Source organism: Pituophis catenifer, unplaced genomic scaffold (assembly GCF_029215685.1).
Source record: "Pituophis catenifer annectens isolate HBS135680 unplaced genomic scaffold, rPitCat1.0.hap2 SCAF_3, whole genome shotgun sequence".
NCBI classification, from domain to species: Eukaryota; Metazoa; Chordata; class Lepidosauria; order Squamata; family Colubridae; genus Pituophis; species Pituophis catenifer.
This window is the reverse complement of record NW_027256883.1, coordinates 109,218,582-109,238,281: the sequence shown is the minus strand read 5'-3', so window position 1 is coordinate 109,238,281 and position 19,700 is coordinate 109,218,582. Positions and strand designations below refer to the sequence as shown.

The following is a 19,700-nucleotide window of genomic DNA, read 5'->3' as shown; positions in this document are numbered from 1 at the left end:
CTAAAGCAGAACCACCCACCTATCTTCCCTCCTACCCTCCCCCCAGGGTCTCTGCAAACATTTCCCTCCCTGAATGGCTCCCTGCTAGCTTTAGGCCTGATTCCCACCCCACCAAGCCCCACACACTCCTCCTCACTTACCTTTTGAAGATCTGAAACTTTCCATAGCACTGGAACAAGTCATCTTGTGCTCAGCCACATGGCACAATTTTGGAAGCAGCTGTTATGTATCCAGGGCCCAAATTGCATTCTGGTAGCTGTAAATATCGCTGCCACTTCTGGAATCGCACTATATGGTTATGCAATTAAGTGATCCATTCCAGCACTCTGGAAGGCCTCAGAGCTCTTCAAAAGAAGAGGAGGAGGATGTTTGACCTGTGGAATGGGAATCAAGCCTCAGGGGACTCAGTGGCAGCTGGAAAAGGTGCGTGGGGAACCAAGGGGCAGGAATCAGAGCATGGGATCTCTCCAGGAATGGGGAGCCTTGGGAAGATCCGGGCAGGCTGGCCTAGGCCTGTGCTAGTCTTCCAAGAGTCTCCCCCATCCCTAGGCAGGCCATGCTCCATTAAGTGACCTATACGTTCATTTAATTATTATACTGGAGAGAGCAGGGATGGGGAGAATCAAGTTACATGCATTATTTATTATTATTTATTTATTAATCTAATTTATATACCACCCTTCTCCCAGGAGGACTCAGGGCAGTGTACAGCCAAGATAAAAACACACAGATATAAAATTTAAAAAACAATTTAAGAAATATTAAATAATTTGACCCATATCTATTAGGATAAAACAACCCGTTTTAAAAAATTAAAAGTTAAAAATCAAAAGATTAAAAATTAGGCCAGCCCGGCTTGTTGAAATAAAAGCGTCTTGAGGGCATGATGAAAGGTGTGTAAATCGGGAATCCTCCGTATCTCGGGGGGCAATTCATTCCAGAGGGCAGGTGTCCCCACAGAGAAGGCTCTCCCCCTGGGGGTCGCCAGCCGACATTTTTTGGCAGATGGCACCCGGAGGAGCCCTTCTCTGTGGGAGCGTACTTTACTTAATGGCTATCACAAAATGCAACCATAACAGGTAAGCCCCATTACAGTCATATCTCAAGAACTACCTGTAATTTTAAAGGTACTGACAACTATCTGCAAATATGTTTCAAGCAGCTTCCCTCGAATATTTTTCCTTAAAATATGAAAATGAATGTTAAAATAAATGCAAAATTCAGCAATCATTATACGAATAAGAACATGCATTATGAATGTTTTTATCTTTTCCTAAATATCTCCTTCAGTATTTACACAATTTACAAAGTATTTCTGCTATTACAGGTAGCCCTCAACTTACGACCACAATTGAGCCCAAAATTTATGTTGTTAAGTGAGAAATTTGCTAAGTGAGTTCTGCCCCATTTTAGACTTTTCTTAACAGATTTGTTAAGTGAATCACTGTGGTTGTTAAATTAGTTAACACGGTTGTTAAGTGAATCAGGTTTCCCCATTGAATCTGCTTGTCAGAAGGTCACAAAAGGTGATCACATGACCCTGGGACATTGCAACCGTCAATTGCCAAGGATTTGAATTTTATTCATGTGACCATGGGAATGCTGCAATGGTCATAAGTGTGAAAAATGGTTATAAGTAATTTTTTTCAGTGCTGTTGTAATTTTGAATGGTCACTAAACAAACTATTGTAAGTTGAGGACTACCTGTACTTAAGAGTCATCTTCAAATGGGATCAGCAGTACACAAATTTAATAAACAAACAGACAAACCTGCGGTGGGAGAATCAAGTGGAAGATGCATAGAGCTTTGGTTCACAGAAACCTCTTCAAAAGATTGTTGGCAATTGCCACTCAAATCCACAAAATCAGAAATACTTTCTTGCGGGCCTTTGTCAAAATCTTCCAGTACATTTTCCATGGTTTGTGTTATTTGTTGTTCTTCATCTGGAAACATCTAGAAGAAAAAATAGAGGAAAAATATTTATCAGTAAAGGTAAAGGGTCCCCTCACACATATGTGCTAGTCATTCCCAACTCCAGAGGGTGGTGCTCATCTCCATTTCAAAGCCAAAGAGCCAGCGCTATCCAAAAACGTCTCCATGGTCATGTGACTAGCATGACTAAACACCAAAGGCACACGGAACGCTGTTACCTTCCCATCAAAGATGGTCCCTATTTTTCCACTTGCATTTTTACGTCCTTTTGAACTGCTAAGTTGGCAGAAGCTGGGACAATTAATGGAAGCTTACCCTGTTACACGGCACTAGGGATTCGAACCACTGAACTGCCGACCTTTCAATCGACAAGCTCAGCATCTTAGCCACTGAGCCACCACGTCCCTCATCATTTATCAGTACAGTATTACAATTCCACAAGCAACAGTATGTCTTAAACTTCAATAAATACCTTCATATCATAGTCAAGCTATTTCCAAATAATCAATTCCTGAAAACAGATACCTTATTTAATTCCGTTAATATTTTAGCTGTTTATTACTATATATGTTTATTTCTCCATCAGTTTTTGGTCTGAGGACAATGGAAAATCTTTTCACACTAATCTTTCTGTCATGTCTGTCATACAAAGTGATTCTTGTATTAGTGTATTATTCTACTACTAATTTAGATATATTTTTATGACAGGGTTACTCATCTGAAATGAAAAAAATTCAGAAACTAATAAAAATAGGAACTAATTTAAAAAAAACAAGGGAAGTTTTATCATTGGATTTTAATGGACTATTTTTAAAAGAAACATTTTCATGAAATTGGATATACCAGTTATTTTAAATGAAAATTTAAAAATTTTATTTAATTAAATTTAATTTATTTAATTAAAATAAAAAACTCCATTTTTTATTTTAAAAAATCATTAAAAAATATGAAAAAAAAATGGAAAAGAAGAGTCATACCCATATACAGATATAGATAATGTATAAAAAAGCGGCTTTCAAACTTCCTCTCAGCAGTTATACATACAATTCTAATCAGACCTCTTTCTCTAAGATTACATTGTAATTCCCTTTTCTATATAAGCTTTTATTTCTAGTCATCATACCAAAATCCGTCAGCAAAATGAAGTCCATTTCAAAATTCAAAATTCTAATTCTTTTTGCCATAAGAATCAAACAGCAAAATTACTTCCAATTAGTTGTTATGTATGTATCTTTTTATTGCTAAAATCTTTTAGATCATAATCTTCTACAAGTTATAATTTTATAGTATCCAAAACTCCAATATTTGAAGATAAATGGAAAAACCAATACATCATACTTTATGAAATACAGAGATTTAACAAGTTCAGAAAACATCTACAATCTGCCTCTCGTATGCGATACTGACAATGGTGTGTTATTCTACATATAGCTGCATTCTACAGAATGCATGTAAAGCCTAGGAACAAAATTAGAAAGTTTGCATATTATTTGGTGATTTCACAATTTAGTAAATATGACACTTTAGAACTATCTTTTTTATTTACAATTTTAAATATATAGTTGTTCTTTCAAGCAGCAGCTTTAAAATTCAAATGAGCATTAATAGCTATGTGATTTATTAATAATGATGGATTAAAAATTCAACTTCTTTACTATATTACAAATTACAAAATAGTCTACTAAATCATTCCAAGCTACAAAATCTTTATAAAAATGTTTTAAACAAATACACACTATGGTACATTTACAGTACAACAAATTTACTGATTATGTGGCATGTTCTTCAACCAAACAAGCAGTTAGAGAGCATTAACTGTATAAATATATTTGGGAATGAATATTAAATGTTGTTCTCCTTATAAAGCAATGAAAATGTAAAAATAACTGTTATACCTTTGGATTAAAAATAGCAGATGCTTAATGCTTCTTTTAATTGACCTAGATACAATGCAAGATATGAAGCTATTGTCTAAGTCCTTCTTAACATCCAGAGAGGTTAAAAAAGCATCTATCTATCTATCTATCTATCTATCTATCTATCTATCTATCTATCTATCTATCATCTATCTATTGAACAAGAGTGCTAATGCATGGAAAGAATAAAACTGATTACACAGAATAAAAATAAAAATATTGCATTTGAAGAAAATAAAACACTATGTTCCAGCAAAAGCAGGGCAATGTGAATAATTGCCTCAGGATCTGGAGAACTAATCACTCAGGGAACAACTGAGTCTGGATTCTGTCAGCAAATTCCATAGGAGAATGTCAAGGTATTTGTGAGGTGAAGCTTAAATAAATGTGAATAAGGTAACATGAGAACTAATAAATAAATTTATAACCAAATGGCTGAAGCAAAAGACATTTCATTTTTTTGGAATGTTCTGACCTTAGCTCAAGTAAAATGTTGTGGCAAAACCAAAGTAAGCAATTCATACAAGACAGCTCAAAAATACTGTATCTTAAAGAGGAATGCATCAAAATACTTCCAAACCAATGTGCAGGATTGATCAACAAATTCAGGAAACATTCAATTGAATTTATTGCTGCTGAAACAGGTACCAGCAGCTACCAAATCTAAAGCCTTGGGGAATTCCATCAGATGGTGATCACTGGCTCAATATGTTCAATAAAGACATGACATGGTATATTGTTTTGAGTGTGGTTTGCGCAATCTCTTTACTTCTTATAGGATTAAGATTAAAGTCAGATTATGGATAGTTCTAAAGGTATTCATAAACTCTTTTTACCACTGTATATTGATAATCTTTTACAGGTAGTCCTCAACGTAGATGCATAATTTGGACCAGAATTTCTGTTTCTAAGCAAGGGGTTGTTAAGTGAATCATACCTGATTTTTAAACTATCATTTGCCATCATTTTAATACTATATTGAAAAATATCTTCACTATTCTATTTTTTTCTAATGCGATTTACTTATGTTAGCTCACATATGGGAACCAGGACTTGCAAAAGGTATGTCATTTTTTAATTAGTTCCTGAGGACTACAAGAGCATAATTTATGTGTTTAATAGACAAGCCAAGAACCAAAGAAAGTGAAGAACATCACAGAATCACAACTGGCTGACTTCTCTTTCGGATCTCCTCTCTTACTTCATTCCCCATTTATTATTCTCCTGAGAGCAGTCAGGATCCAAAGAGAGATCTCACGTTTAAATTTACAGTTCCAAATTCTATTCTTAGACCAAATGGTTTTAGCTCCAAGGTGCCTAATAATGTATCAGCAGAGCTCACTCACTATCACCTTGAGCACAAGTTAGTCAGCCAGTTAGAATCAAAAAATTGCTGAACTAGAAAATGGCTGTAACACTTGTATTTCCCCCTAAGCTATGAATACAAATTATTTCTAATTACTGTACTTACTGAAAATTATATTTAACTGGCAGGGCAGAAATTTAATATGAATTGCTATTATTCAAAAAGACACCAGAAGAGAGGCTCAAATAAATATAGAAAACACCTGATAGAAAAGTGTTCCAATGAGGAGGTAGATATCTGTGTGTTTGTGTGGGTGGGTGTGGAGGGGTGCACACAATTGCACACCTTCAAGTCAGTACTGACTCCTGGCAACTGCTTGAATAAATCTCTGCAGTTTTCCTGGCAAGAGTTCAGAAGTGGTTTGCCATGATTTTCTTCCATAACTGTCTCAAGATTATATAGTTGGTTTCGGGACTAGATGGGACTAGAACTCATGGTCCCCCAGTTACTACAGTAGGAATCTTGGTGCCTTAACTGGTTATACCAAATTGGCTCTCAAATGCCATTATTATGCATTATGCATTCACAATGATTCATTGACTATATAATGGCACAAAACCTTGCACATTGTTAGCCTTAATAGTGATGAAAGGTTGAGTCTCTGCAGCTCAAGTTTTTAATTTTTCTCTCCTTCCTCCTCAGCCAAGGTTGAATCCCATACACTTCCATCTCATGTTTATGGATTCCAATCACAGGAGGCAACAAGTGCCCTATCATTTTAAAGATTAGACACACATTTTTCTTGCCTTGATGTTTAATTTATCATACCAAACAGTCAAAGCAACAGCACAACTTTTCGCTGTTTCCAGGTTCTCTTGATTACTTTCCAGAGCTTCCCTCAAGACTTGACTGTTTCTTTAAAGACAAGGAAGTTGCTGCATCTTCTTCCAAGTGATTTGGAAAATTTCTCACATATCACAAAATATGGTGAGGATCCATTCTATCACCATCACCATTCCCACCATCATGCTTGACTATCTCAGACTCCCATGACACTGTGGGGTGGGGAGGGAGATCACTGGGTTCAAAATTGAGCTACTGGCATCCAGGCACTTATGTTGGTCATCCAGTTATATGCTTCATCCCAGCATTCTATACTTTCTCATCAGTGGCCTTCTCCCCACCCACCCACCCACACCCCATGTCATTGCTCCTGAATCTTTTTCATAACACCAAATGTCACTACGGCATGTGGGAGAGAATCATCTTATAAAAACATGATATCCGCCATCATACTAACAATAAAAAGAGATGCAAAATCCTGCATTCTCTGCTACCTCAAAGACAGATATCTTTGCTTTTGAAAGAATAGAAAAATGAAATCAATAGATTTTCAAACAAAAGTGTAACTTCATATGGTCACAATATTAAAAGCTCAATACATATTTAGATATTAAATTTTAGAACATTGCCAGTGTTGTCTCAAACATGAAAAATAAAGCATATTAATTATGCAAATTTAATTATCCTAATTAAAGAAACATAATTTAAAAACCAGCCTAGATTCCTACTGACTATATAGGCTAATCCCATCAACCTGATGTCTCCATTAATAAGTTATAGTCAAGAGTTGTGCAAAATGATGTACTTAAAATTATTCCTGTATAGATAATCCATTGTAAGGAACATCTAGTGTTTCAAATATTCTGAATGTTTAGAATTTGGAACGCCTAAAGATTCCTAAATACTTGAAGCAACATGCTTTATATTTGAAATAATGGTTTCACAGGCAGAACATTTCAAACCAAAATGTTTAGCATCCCATACTTGAAAAATTTTTCAAGAACATTCCGTTAGCCTCTGATCTTAGCCATTCAACATATCCCTTTTTTCTCTATTTCAACTTTATTAAGCATTGTACTTATTTTTCTAAATCATCATCCATGCACATCAAATAAGTAGAATATGTAATTTTGTATTTGCTGATCACTATCTCAAGGGCCTCTCAGCCATTGGGCCCAGGATTGACTGACTGGCTCTTCCTGAAGTCCACAATATTATTAGGGATCAACTTTGAATTTATAATTTCATAATGGGCTAGTTTTTCACTCTAACTGTTCATCTGTCATATATTACTGCTGGGAAGCCCATTAACAATACAATGTGCTTCCTTGATATTGCACTTAGCGCCTCTTGCAATTTGCTAAATGATTTATCAATGTCTTATGGTAAACAGTGATGTTCACTTTATATCCACTAGCTATAATGGCATGATCTTATTTATTGAGATATAACAATTATTGCTATTTCTTTCTGTGGTCTCAGGCACAGATAGTAAACTGTGCAATTATCTGGACTGAAATGTTCCATTACACCCTAAGCTCATCTATTCCTAAAACATACAATTTCTTTTTTTTAACTTTCCATTCTGACAATTTCACATCATCTTCGACCCGTCATATTTTCATATCTCGTGTTCCAACTGAGCCTGTCCTTGTGAAGCAGAGGTTCCCAAACTGGTCTCTCTGTTCATGTGTGTAAAGACATTCTGTCAAGCTTCAGCTGGCAAGACAGGACTGGAAAAACACCTGGTAATTTATTTTTACTGTAGAAAATTGTAAGCCATAATGAAAGAATGCTAGCAACTAGAGTTTCAACCACAAATCCTATTTATAGACAGAATTTAAACCTTTCAATGCCTTTTCTTGTGCCTTTCCTACATAATGAACAATTTTAGAGAAAATGAAGACTCTCTTTCTGCAAGATGAACAAAATGGAAAGTGTGGTGCTTTGTTATCATGTTGTTCTTTGTGAGAATTTTCACAAATTTGTTAGGCCACAGTGATAGAAGCATCATATGAATTGTGGTTATTCAACAGTAAAATAAGAAAACATCAGTTGAGAGGTACATGCAGTTTGTTGACAGTATAAGAAAAATTACACCATGCTTATTAAAAATTAGCTTTGTGTTGTTTCCTTCTATTCTGACCAAATCTGAAAGCAAGCCATAATATCGCAATGTGGTGGGGTTTTTTGGGGGGGGGGACTAAATATGCAAATTTATCTTCTGGTAAATTAGGTAGGACCTATGCTTTCTTTTGGGGATCCATAATTCACATTCTATAAAGAAAGTAGAGGAGACTAAGTTTCCAGATCAGTCTATTCCTTCAGATGTTCAGGATAAAATAATGGCTGCTAGTTGGAGAATTTTACCTCCATTTTTCAACTCTAAGCCCACTACCCTACCCTTCTACAATCTTAATTCCTACTCCTACACCTTTTCTTTCCATCATACACACACTTAAATTCCTTCCCTCTGTTAGTTCTATTCCTCAAATAAAATAGGAGAAATAATAGTATATTTTGAAAAGCTCATATAGTAATTTCTATACAGTATAGCAAAGAACAGGACAATATTTTAAGCTGCTCATTGTCGGCTACTTTTTCAACTCTATGTTCCCACCATTTTTATTATTATTTGATACTTTTACAGATGTTCCAGTGAATCATTTTGGTGACTGTCTTATGTCATTATTTATATAACCAGTCTGCTATCTTCTTGCACAAGTTGAGTATATATAATTATTTATTCTGCTTTTTCTTCTATCCTACCTTTTTATATATAAATTAAGGTGGTGAACATACCTAATATTATGGAATAATTACAAGAATTTCCTTCCAAAATAAAATGTATGTGTTCAGGATTTTAGAGCATTAATATATTTCCTCTATGCTAAAATATCTCTAATATATAGCCTCTCAACAATACAGAAGTGTTTGGTTTAAAAAAATATTTAAAATCAATTCAGATATTTTTATTTCCCACTGAAATTGATTTGTTTTTATAATCTGTTGTGAATTATTACAGAATTAGAAATCAGTGAAGTAACAATATGAAATGGTTTTGAAGTAAGTTTTTAGGTCTTATGCAATATTTTAAAAACCGTAAATGGGGGGAGTGATTGCTATTACAAATGGCAAAGGTTACTCTAAGAAACAGGCTGCTACAGATTACAAACATCACAGTACACACTGGACTTTAAACTATCACAATGCCATGTCTTATTCTTGATCCACGTCACCAGTAATAAATTCTTATATATTATGAACTACAAACCTGCTACATATTTTAAACCTTATTTATAAATGTTGGTAGTGGTACATTTGCTTAAAGTTAACTTATTAAAAATTAACTTCAAACACTGAAAGCATGCCCCACAACCTCAGTATTTACCAAATGAAGTTGAACACTTTTGGCAGAAGATAGAAATGTACATATATTACACAATGAATATTTGAGCCAGTCAGTTCAATACTACTTATCCTCATATGGTTCTTCAAGGTCTTAAATGGAGTATTTTCAAATGATTTCAATGACTAGAAATCATTTACTAGAAATATCAAGGAAAAAGCATGAATCTTCCATTTGAAGCATACCTTCTAATGTTCAACTAGCACATTCAATTAAGGCTTTATTAGCATTTACAACCATTCCATTGCATTCTAATGCAAGATACTTTATTTATAGTGGGAAAACTGCTCCAGTAGATTTTCCAATTCATAACACCACAGTATAAATCCTATTTCTTTTCAACAGTTCAACAAAACTTTTAAATATAGCCTTCTATAACCTGGCAGCTCTAAATGTGTTGGGAATGTAACTCCCCCGAAATCCTAGTTACTTGCTTCAATAAATGTTCTTCAGAACCAACTTATCAGGGCTATAGGTTCCTATTAAATTATTAAATTATTAGATTTTTGTATTTACACACACACTCAACTTAAGGCGATGAATGTACTTAATACTGTACTTAATATTGTTGCGTCGTTTCCCCACCACAATCCTGTGAGGTGGATTGGGCTGGCTCAGAGTCACTGGGCTGGCCTTCAAGCCTAAGGGAAACCTAGTATTCGGTCTCCTGGTTTCTAGGCCAGTCCCTTAACCACTACACCAAACTGGCTATCTCTTCATCATAAAAGTATCCACAGTGTGAATACTTCTCTAGATTCATTTTCAGAATGCCTGCTTCAAACATATTTCTTAGGATTATTTTCATGCCATTTATATTTTATCACTATAAGAGACTATTGCTGAGTTCACATATATGTGTTGGCTAATTATGGTTCATTGTATTGTGGAAACTCAGGCAGCTAATTCGATAAATCAATGTGTCGCCTTTGAAATGAGTGTTCATAAAAATCTTGACCAATCCTAAAGCCTGATAATAAGATTTGTCTTTAAATGCAATTATACAAATTTGGGTGACAACTGTTCATTAATATTTTAAAATATATTAATTCGCAGAACTCAGTCCACTCTGAAATATTGGCAAAGTCCTGCTACTGGAGTCTGACTTTCCTATCATAATTTCAAGGCTAACATGCATGTAAATTCCAGTCAAAGCAAAATTAACTAGTCTTACCTATTGCATTTAGATCCAGTTTATACTTGTTTAATGTTCATTTCTCTGTTGTAAATGAAGTTTTACACAGTTCAACTAAGTATACCCAAGATTTGTTAGAACTTTATTAAACTTACATCTTTGGATCCTTACAATGTATTGCAATATAATATCTAAAGAAAATCGATTTATTTCTCTACCTCAACCATCTACTTTTTTTAAAAACCCACTGCTTTTTGCATGGGAAAAAAGGCCTGAACCACATCCTTCCTCTCATCACGCATTTCCTATATCTCACTAGACTAGAGCGCCGCTCAACTTCACCTTAAAAACGCCCCGATTCTGCCCCCCTCACCCCATAAATGCCTCCCTTCTCACGGATCCCATCCACCGCGTTTTGTAGCGGACTCGCTAAGCCGCAAGAAAAGACGAGCATCACCGGCAGCCACGCTCCATCCTTAGCCAAGTCCTTTCTTTTTGAAAAGATACGTGACCAACTTAAAGCAGCCCCAAAAGTTCATTTCGGCAGCCCACGCACTTTGAGCTGCCTAAGGTCGCCACCCTTCAGCTTGTTCGGACAGCAATTACAAGGCCAAAGAGATTTCGGGACTGGGCTCCTCTACGGCTGGACCTCCTTCTCGGAGGCAGACGTCAACTCTCCACGAAGTGTTTACTTTCACCTCGCGCCTGTCCGGTGATCCCCCTAAAAAAAAAAAGATCTGGAACTGGGAGGAGAGGAAACCTAAATTCCGGACCTGGAGCCAGAATAAACTAAAGGCAACTGGACTCAGCCGCCCCAAAGGCGTGAAAGCTCGCCAGCGAGTCCAAGCTGAGGTCTACTCACTCACAACGCTCCTTTTCTCTCTTTAGCACATCATCTCCACTTCGCACGCCGGGCAAGACAGCGCCCCCGGCGGGAGAGGGAGCCTCGCCTCCGTCGCCCCTCACCCAGAGTCGCTCCCTCGGGAGGGTGTTGCTGCTGCTGCTGCTGCTGCTGCTGCTGCTGCTGTTGTCGTCGTGGAGGGAAAAGAGGAGGCGCGCCTCTTCCGTTCCTCTCTCCCGGCTGAAGGCGGCGGTGACGAGGGCGATTCCGCGGAGGGGGCGGAGAACTGAACGGCGGAGCAAAGCCGGCAGGAGGAACCGCCCCAGCCTACACCACGGCAACTGCGCAGGCGCCTCAGGGCCGGTGCAAAGGCGCGCTCGACTATCCTGGGGTGACTGACAGGGTGGAATCCAGCAACGGAGGATGGAACGGTAGCAGTTGGGACGACCTGCAGAATCGAACCCCGAAAGTTAACCAAGGAACGAGACCGCGGCTCCATGCCCCTTCCTCATTATCCTTCCTTCCCTGCTCCGACACGACTCGATTTGTTAAGTCTCTGCCTCGTTCCCGTGTCGTCCCCGGAGCTAAAGTTCAGAATACAATACTGCTCTTAGCTTTCATTCCTTCAAACACTCAGCATCTTCAAGCTGACTGAAGTAAACCAGCTGAAGGAATGATTAGCATTCTCACTAATCTGGAGTCTAAATTCAAGGGGATGTAATTCGCTTTATTAAGAAAAATATTTTAATAATCAGAACCAAGGAACAAACACTATTTTCCATTTGCCACCAGCCAAAGATCCAGGATCATATTTTTATGTACCGGTATTTGTTAATGTATTCAATTTGTAAGACTGCCTAATCATCATGTGACTCAAAGGGGCAAAAACTTAGATCTGAAAAATTTAATCTCTTACAGCTGGTACCTGGATTGATGAATGGTGCAATTTTTAAGGATTTTTTTCACTCAGCCAAAATTAATCTCTTGATATAGCCTTACTACTGTATTTTAATAGCCTTATTATGAAACAAACATGGTCATAGTAATCAAAATTAATTTTCTTTAAAATCACTTAAAATTGCCAGCTGTGTAACTTAATGTTTTATTGCTTAACGCATTGTAAGCCGCCCTGAGTCTCCGGAGAAGGGCGGCATATAAAAAAAAAATGTGTTCCTTGAGTTTTCAGGCCCCTGAATCTCTTCCTTTCTCGAAGTGCATTGTAAAACCGTAACAAATTCAGTCTTCCTATGCAATATCCATCATCTGAGTTTTGTATCAAAGCATCATTACATTCGTATCTCAACAAACCATGAACAATTTCCTTATGTACCTGTCAAGCTGTATCATCTGGTGAAGCAGCTGAATAGTCCAAAGCCTTAATGTGTACATGATATGGTCTAAGATGTCACTTCTTTATAGTGTTTCCGGTGTGTCATTAGAATATAGAATTATTTATTGTCCAAGTGTGATTGGACACACACACATACACATGGAATTGATTTTCAGTTTACAAGAAATTGATTACACAAGACATAAAGTCTGTTTATGAAGATGAACTCCAGCTTAACGCTGACCTGGAACAAAACAAAACTGACCATATTGCAAGGAGCACGCAGTACCCCTCCCCCTAAATATATTGATAAATACTATTTACTATGTTTCACCTAATGGTAATTACCAACTCCCTTACATCTAATGGAAGCTACATCCTGCTAATTAGCTTTGAGACCAATAATTATTATGGTAAAAAAGGAATTTTAAATGGAAGCTGTTATCTAATTAAAACAGGCGTGCCTCTATTTGGCCTTCCCATTGTTTTAATAATTGCATCAGATATGGCCCTTGGATTAATCATCCAATAACTCTTTTTATGCTCCTCAAAATGTAACACTTTTATGTTCCATATTTGCTGATTACAATTTCCAGCAGGCCCAGCCACATGGAAAATTGTAAGTATGTATTCTTCTGTATAGTGCCACAGTACAAAATAGTTTGGAAAGCAGCATGCAAAGCATTAATGTACCTATTCGGCATTTACTTACCTGTATGTTGTTTGTTTATTTATCACATTTAGAAACTGCTAATCTCCCTCAGGGGAACTCTGGGTAGTGTACAAGTAAAATGTTAAAAACATAAAAACTAAATATAAAATTTAAAATACAGGTAAGGATAGTTAGTGGAATTAAGTTAATAAAAGATGGGGGGAGTTTTCAGGATGCGAATTATCCCCACAGCTGTGTGATATTTTTGAGACTAGGAGAGTGGGGGCACCCCCTGCCTGTGGGGGAAGAATGTTCCAAAGGGCATGGGCAATAACAGAGAAGGCTCTCTTCCTGGACCCCATCACTTGGAATTCTTTAACTGACAGCATCTACAACTTGCCTTCCCTATCTGCCCTAGTGGGATGGACTGATGTGATGCAGCAAAGACAGTTCTAGCCCCATGCTATGTAGGGCTTTAAATATAACCAACACCTTGAACTGGATCCAGAAGCAGGCAGGCACCCAATGCAGTTTGTGCAGCAAAGGTCTTATATGCGTCATTCTTTGGGCACCTAAGATTATCCTCATTGCTGCATTTTGTATCAGCTGAAGTTTATTGTTGACTTATTGAAATTCATAAAAGCTGAGAGCTTGCTGAAATGAAAATGGGAGTCTAATCAGTGAACAAGAAAAGGACAAGCCAATACCTTATATTGTGAAAGAAAGAAACCAGAAACAGGTTACCTGAAAATAAGGTTTTCTACCAGGGGTGAAATTCAGCAGGTTCTGACAGGTTCTGGAGAACCAGTAGTGGAAATTTTGAGTAGTTCAGAGAACCGGCAAATACCACCTCTGGCTGGCCCCTGAGTGGGGAGGGAATGGAGATTTTGCAATATCCTTCCCCCAGGAGTGGGGAGAGAATGGGGATTTTGCAGTATCCTTCCCCTGGAGTGGGGTGGGAATGGAGATTTTGCAGAATCCTTCCCCTCCCATGCACACCAAGCCACACCATGCCCACCAAGCCCCACTCACAGAACCGGTAGTAAAAAAAATTGAATTTCACCACTGTTTTCTACTAGGAAAAAAAATGATGATTAAAAACGTATGTATGTCGGTAGGTTACTCTTGTTCAGCTGAATGTTTTCGGACATTCAGAATTATGTGCTATCAAAATCATTTTGAAATTCTGGAGGTTCTTGATTATAAGTAGAATTCTTGTTTGAGCCAACAGTGCATGGCAGCAGCCAAAAAAGCCAATGCAGTCCTAAACTGCATTAATAGAGGGATAGAATCAAGATCACATGCAGTTCTAATACTGCTTTACAAAGCCTTAGTAAGACTACATTTGGAATACTGCATCCAGTTCTGGTCACCACAGTACAAAAAAACATTGAGACTCTGAAAAGTGCAGAGAAGAACAAGCAAGATGATTAGGGGGCTGGAGGCTAAAACATAATGAATGGTTACAGAAATTGGGCATGTCTAGTCTAATGAAAAGAAGAACTAGGGGGGACATGATAGCACTGTTCCAATATTTGAGGGGCTCCTACAAAGATGAGGGGGTGTTACTATTTTCCAAAGCACCAAAAGGCAAGACAAGAAACAGTAGTTGGAAACTAACCAAGGAGAAAAGCAATCTAGAACTAAGGAAATTTTCTGATGGAACAATTAAGCAATGGTATAGCTTGCCTTCAGAAATTGTGGGTTGTCCATCACTGAAGGTTTGTATAAAGAGACTGGACAACCATTTGTCTGAAATGGTATTAGGGTCTCCTGCTCGAGCAGGGGGTTTGACTAGAAGATCTCTGAGGTCCCTTCCAACTGTAGTATTCTATGTTCCCTGCAGTTTGCAAGTCTAAAATTGCAAATACTCCTGAGGTGAGCAACACCTTGCTCTACATGCCTTGCAAAATCTTTCTGGGATTTTTCCAGTATTTGTTTTGGCCAAACTAGCTAATCCAAAGGTATTGACAGAACTCCAGGACAACTTTTTTTTCCTTTTTAGGGTGAAACAAAATACTTACAAGATCCCTTCCAACTCTGTTATTCTATTATATTCTACCTTCCTTATCTAGAGCAAGCATAACACCAAAGATTTTTTGTATTTTTGTGCTGCCATCTAGTGGTCATTTCCTTTTTTCCTCTTTTGCGGTTCAGGTATAAGAACTGTATTTATAAAGGGCCATGCAGCTCCTCCAGTCAAGGGCCAGGCCAACAATTAGAAAACTAAGTTACTCCAGTCTTCAGCAGTACAGCTGAAAGGGCTCAGTGCACTCCTTTTGGAAAGTATCCACAGGGGATACCTATAAGATTGCTGAATGCCAAAAATGAAAAGAAAACCTGATTACTTTGCAAAGGAAGGTGGAAGTTTATACCTCTGAATTCAAGTATACCACAGAAAAGAAACTCAGTGCTCAGAGCAACATTTTCATGCAGCAAGCTTTTGTGACCTTCCTGAGTTCTGTCTTTTGATATTCTCTTTCACAATTTTGCAATATTTTAAACCATGCATCAAATCTCCTGAATTTGATATTTTACTGAAAAAATATTTAATTGTAGTGAAGCTGTTTTAAGGTATTATAAGGCTCCACAAATTGAATAAATAAATGAATCGGGGGTCCAGTGCAACACCTGTTTCAGAAATCTATACCCACATTGGAGGTAAATTCATGCAAACTGAAGTGTTAAAACTATATATTCAAACTGAATATCAACAAAATCTAAATAAAACCTAAGCATCAATAAAACCTAAACTAAAAAATTAAGATGTATCTAAAAGAAATATTGCATACAAATCAGAGATGCTATTTATTTATCTGACCGTTATTTAATCCTTTGTCCTCCAATAAAACGTGTGGTTCGTTTTGTTAATCCATACCTGTGACTACAGGCTCAGTTGAAAATACTGTATATAAGAGTGTGCATATCTATGCATGTGCATGTTTGGACTGCATATTACAATAGTCAGAACTTGCAGGCATCCAGAATTTTAATTAATACACATAAGCCACATGGGTCTTCAGAAAAGTCACTGGTTTTTATATCATTGTAACAACAGAGGGCATAAGTATAGTATACATAATTTTGTTAATCAGATTTCTTAATTCCTTCTGAAATTTTAAATTATCAATTTGCAATCCATGTAACTGTTCTTGTCCACCAAAATGATGTGGGCAAAATGATAAAATGTATATCATTGGTAAATAGCTATTTGATATAAGAATTTCTTATATCCTACAATCTTTGTCACTAGCTTTTTTCCTAATATTAAAGTTAAAATAATAATATGGAAAAGTTTTGCTTAGACACAATAACTCATACAGTATATTTGCAATTTATATTATTTTTGCCAGGAAGCTGAATTTATTACATAGTGCAGCAGATTTGCTGGTAATGCATGCATTCATATCCATCATGCTATTTCTTTTTTGCATAAGCAAGATCCTGCAAGCAGGAGTAAAGCTTAACTCTAAGAGTATTTTATTTTTATATTTAGACTGCTACAACCAATTTGGAATGTCTGAAAATGGACTTGCAATTTAGATATACATACATATCTGTAATGCCATATAACCTTTTGGAGAAAGCACAATTATGCAAAGTATAGTAAAAGCATAATATAAGTAGTCCTTGACTTACAACCATTCATTTAGTGACAGTTCGAAGTTACAACAGCACTGAAAAAAGTGACTTATGACCGTTTTTCACACTTATCACCGTTGCGGCATCTCCATGGCCATGTGATCAAAATTCAGACCCTTGGCATATCTCAGCAAATTTCTTAGTAAAGAAATTTTGGGTCCAAATATGATTGTAAGATGAGGACTACCTGTATAGTAAGACAAAGGAAGAAAGGTATCAAAAAAAGAAACAAAAAATGAAATCTGACTTAACCAAACCATTCACAATAGAGTTTCAGGCAAACCATACTTCTTTCCACATTTGCATTTTCTTCCTTAAACTTCTCAATTGCTTTTGAGGTCTCATCCAATTATGACTTCCTTAGTTTTCTGCTACTCTCAATCCATTCCATTTTCCTTCATACATTCATTTTCTCTCTATCACCCAATTATCTCAATGTTTTCGTTGGTACTGGACATTCACTTTTGTATTCAGTCTACATTCATTCATCATCCATTAATTCCTAAAGGTATGATTTGGTACATACACATCCATACCTACACCTACATCCATTACATTCAACTTACATTTATGCTTATGACATACTCAACTCTCAAAAACGGCAGAAACACACACTTATACACAGCCAAATCCACTTCTTTTAATAAATATAATTCCTTGTGTATTTCCTAATCTGAAGTTTGGAGTAAATCTCAGGTATCCTGACATACTTTGGTTTAGCTTAACTCCTTGGTTTAATTTAAGACCATTAAACATGGTTTAGTGAGATTACAATATTCTGCAGACAGGAATGTAGCTACCATAAAGTATACAGGTAGTCCTCAACATATGACCAGCAACTGTTTGGAGTTATGGACCCCCAAAAACCTTACAGCCCAGTTTCAAAGATATGACTGTTACAATGCCCACATGGTCATGTGAACAAAATTCCGGCACCTGGCAATCCATTCACCCTTACAATAACCACAAGGATGTTGCATCACCTCTACCTATCTCTTCCTAGCTCACCCTGCCAAGTCTGCTTCTCACTCCACTGAATCCCACCCAGTCTTCTCCACACTCCATCAGTGATTGATTGATTACTTACTTTTCACTATAGTTCTTCTGAAAGCCCTGGAAATTATATTGGGAAAGGAAAGCAAGTCACTCTGCTCCTTGACCTCCCTACAGGCCATTTGAAGTGGGTGCAATTTCAGAACATCACGATTCATTGCAGCTGCTTCCATAATGATGCCCACTTTCAGGATGGCACCAGGCAGTTTTGAGATGCCAAGGCCTCATTTCCTTCTCCAATACTAGGCCTTCCAGGGTCTTCACCACCGAGGCATCCTAGGCTTCGCTTAAAATCACATCTGGAAGAGCAGGGAAGGGTTATTAAGTGAGGCAATAACATGGACACCTTGCTTGATGACCATCATGATTTGCAACTATGATGGGCAGGTTGTATTATGCCTATAAGTCAAAGACTACTTGGATGCAACAACTGATTGCCAGCTGTCAACGAAAAGTGGTAAATGGTTTTTATAATTTCAAAGATTCAAGACCATGGACTTTTCCTTGCACACTTCTGAATAAAATAACATAGACTTGGTGGCCTTGAAGTCATGCAATAATTGTATATTTACTGTATATACTGTACAATGGTCAACTATGGTGTGAAAATAAAAATTTTGGAAGTCCATGTAACAAATACACTTCAGCAGATTTAACAGAATTAAGCAAAACAGTAATGAAATTATCTGAGATAAAACTCAAGTGAGAAAATGCCAGAAATGGTATATTTTGGAGATTTATATGGGAATGACACTGATATGACTATGATGATGTTGACTACATTATTGCAACACACTCTACACTGAGCTGCCTTTAAAGATCACCTGAAGCTTCAATTGGTATAAAATGTGATGGTCTGGGTGCTCATGTGTATTTGCCAGCAGACATTTATTACACTTCCTCTGCATTGGATTATTAGCTTCTTGGTGGTGAACTATAAATTTAAGAAACCCTTGATGACTTGGCATCAAGTTGCCTGAAGGTCTGTCACTTGAGTCAGCCCAAGCACCTTGATCATGCATGTAGTAGCTGGCATCTCCTCACTAAGGGTATGGCAGAAACCAGCCAATTTTCACCAAAATTACTGTATTTTTTCTGCCTTTTAAATCTTAATAATTCTGTGCATTCTAACTACATTATTTGAAGCTTTTCTCTCTATACACTTCAATAATATTTTTCTCTAATCCTTTTTTTTCTGCAGATATTTCTTACTTGGGTAGGTAAGTAAGTAAACTATTAGAGTCTTTGACCAGCATATGTACCTATTTTTGTTCAGTTTTACCCTCATGAGCTCCTACAGATGCATCATCTGATTATGATGGAGCTAGTTTCTGTTGTTCAGAAATTATTTTTCTATGCCTGCCTGACAGAAAGAGGAAAACATTCGAAGGCATATTGCTTACGCCGATCACATTTGCTGTATCCTGTGGTTATGCAGAGATAGAAATTAACCATTTCTGGCTCTTGAAGGCTGCGCTGAGGATGCAGCAAATAGCTTAACAAAATGACGACCGAATTCTGTGCGGGTTTATTCAAGAAGTCTCCTTCTTCTCCGGGAGGAAGCACCTTATATTCAACAGGGTTAACTATCTAGTAGGTATGCAGGGGACGATGCTCTTAAAACACTGTCGATTGCACGTCGT

General features: G+C 37.1%; 1 protein-coding gene across 5 annotated transcripts in view; it reads right to left on the bottom strand.

The window, feature by feature from the left end:
- Nucleotides 1–11,542, bottom strand: part of RABGAP1L (RAB GTPase activating protein 1 like) — a 206,876-nt gene extending 195,334 nt beyond the window's left edge. For 3 of the 5 annotated variants that reach the window (XM_070940921.1, XM_070940925.1, XM_070940926.1), the window contains exons 1-2: nt 11,402–11,542; nt 1,771–1,954 (exon numbers count right to left, since the gene is read on the bottom strand). In XM_070940921.1, the coding sequence (XP_070797022.1) occupies nt 1,771–1,954 (184 nt within the window). In that variant the 5' untranslated portion in view covers nt 11,402–11,542. Of the gene's footprint in view, nt 1–140; nt 276–1,770; nt 1,955–11,401 lie in introns of those variants that run through there. The other 2 variants (XM_070940922.1, XM_070940924.1) reach the window with 2 other exon arrangements.
- Between the last annotated feature and the right edge of the window lie 8,158 nt (nt 11,543–19,700).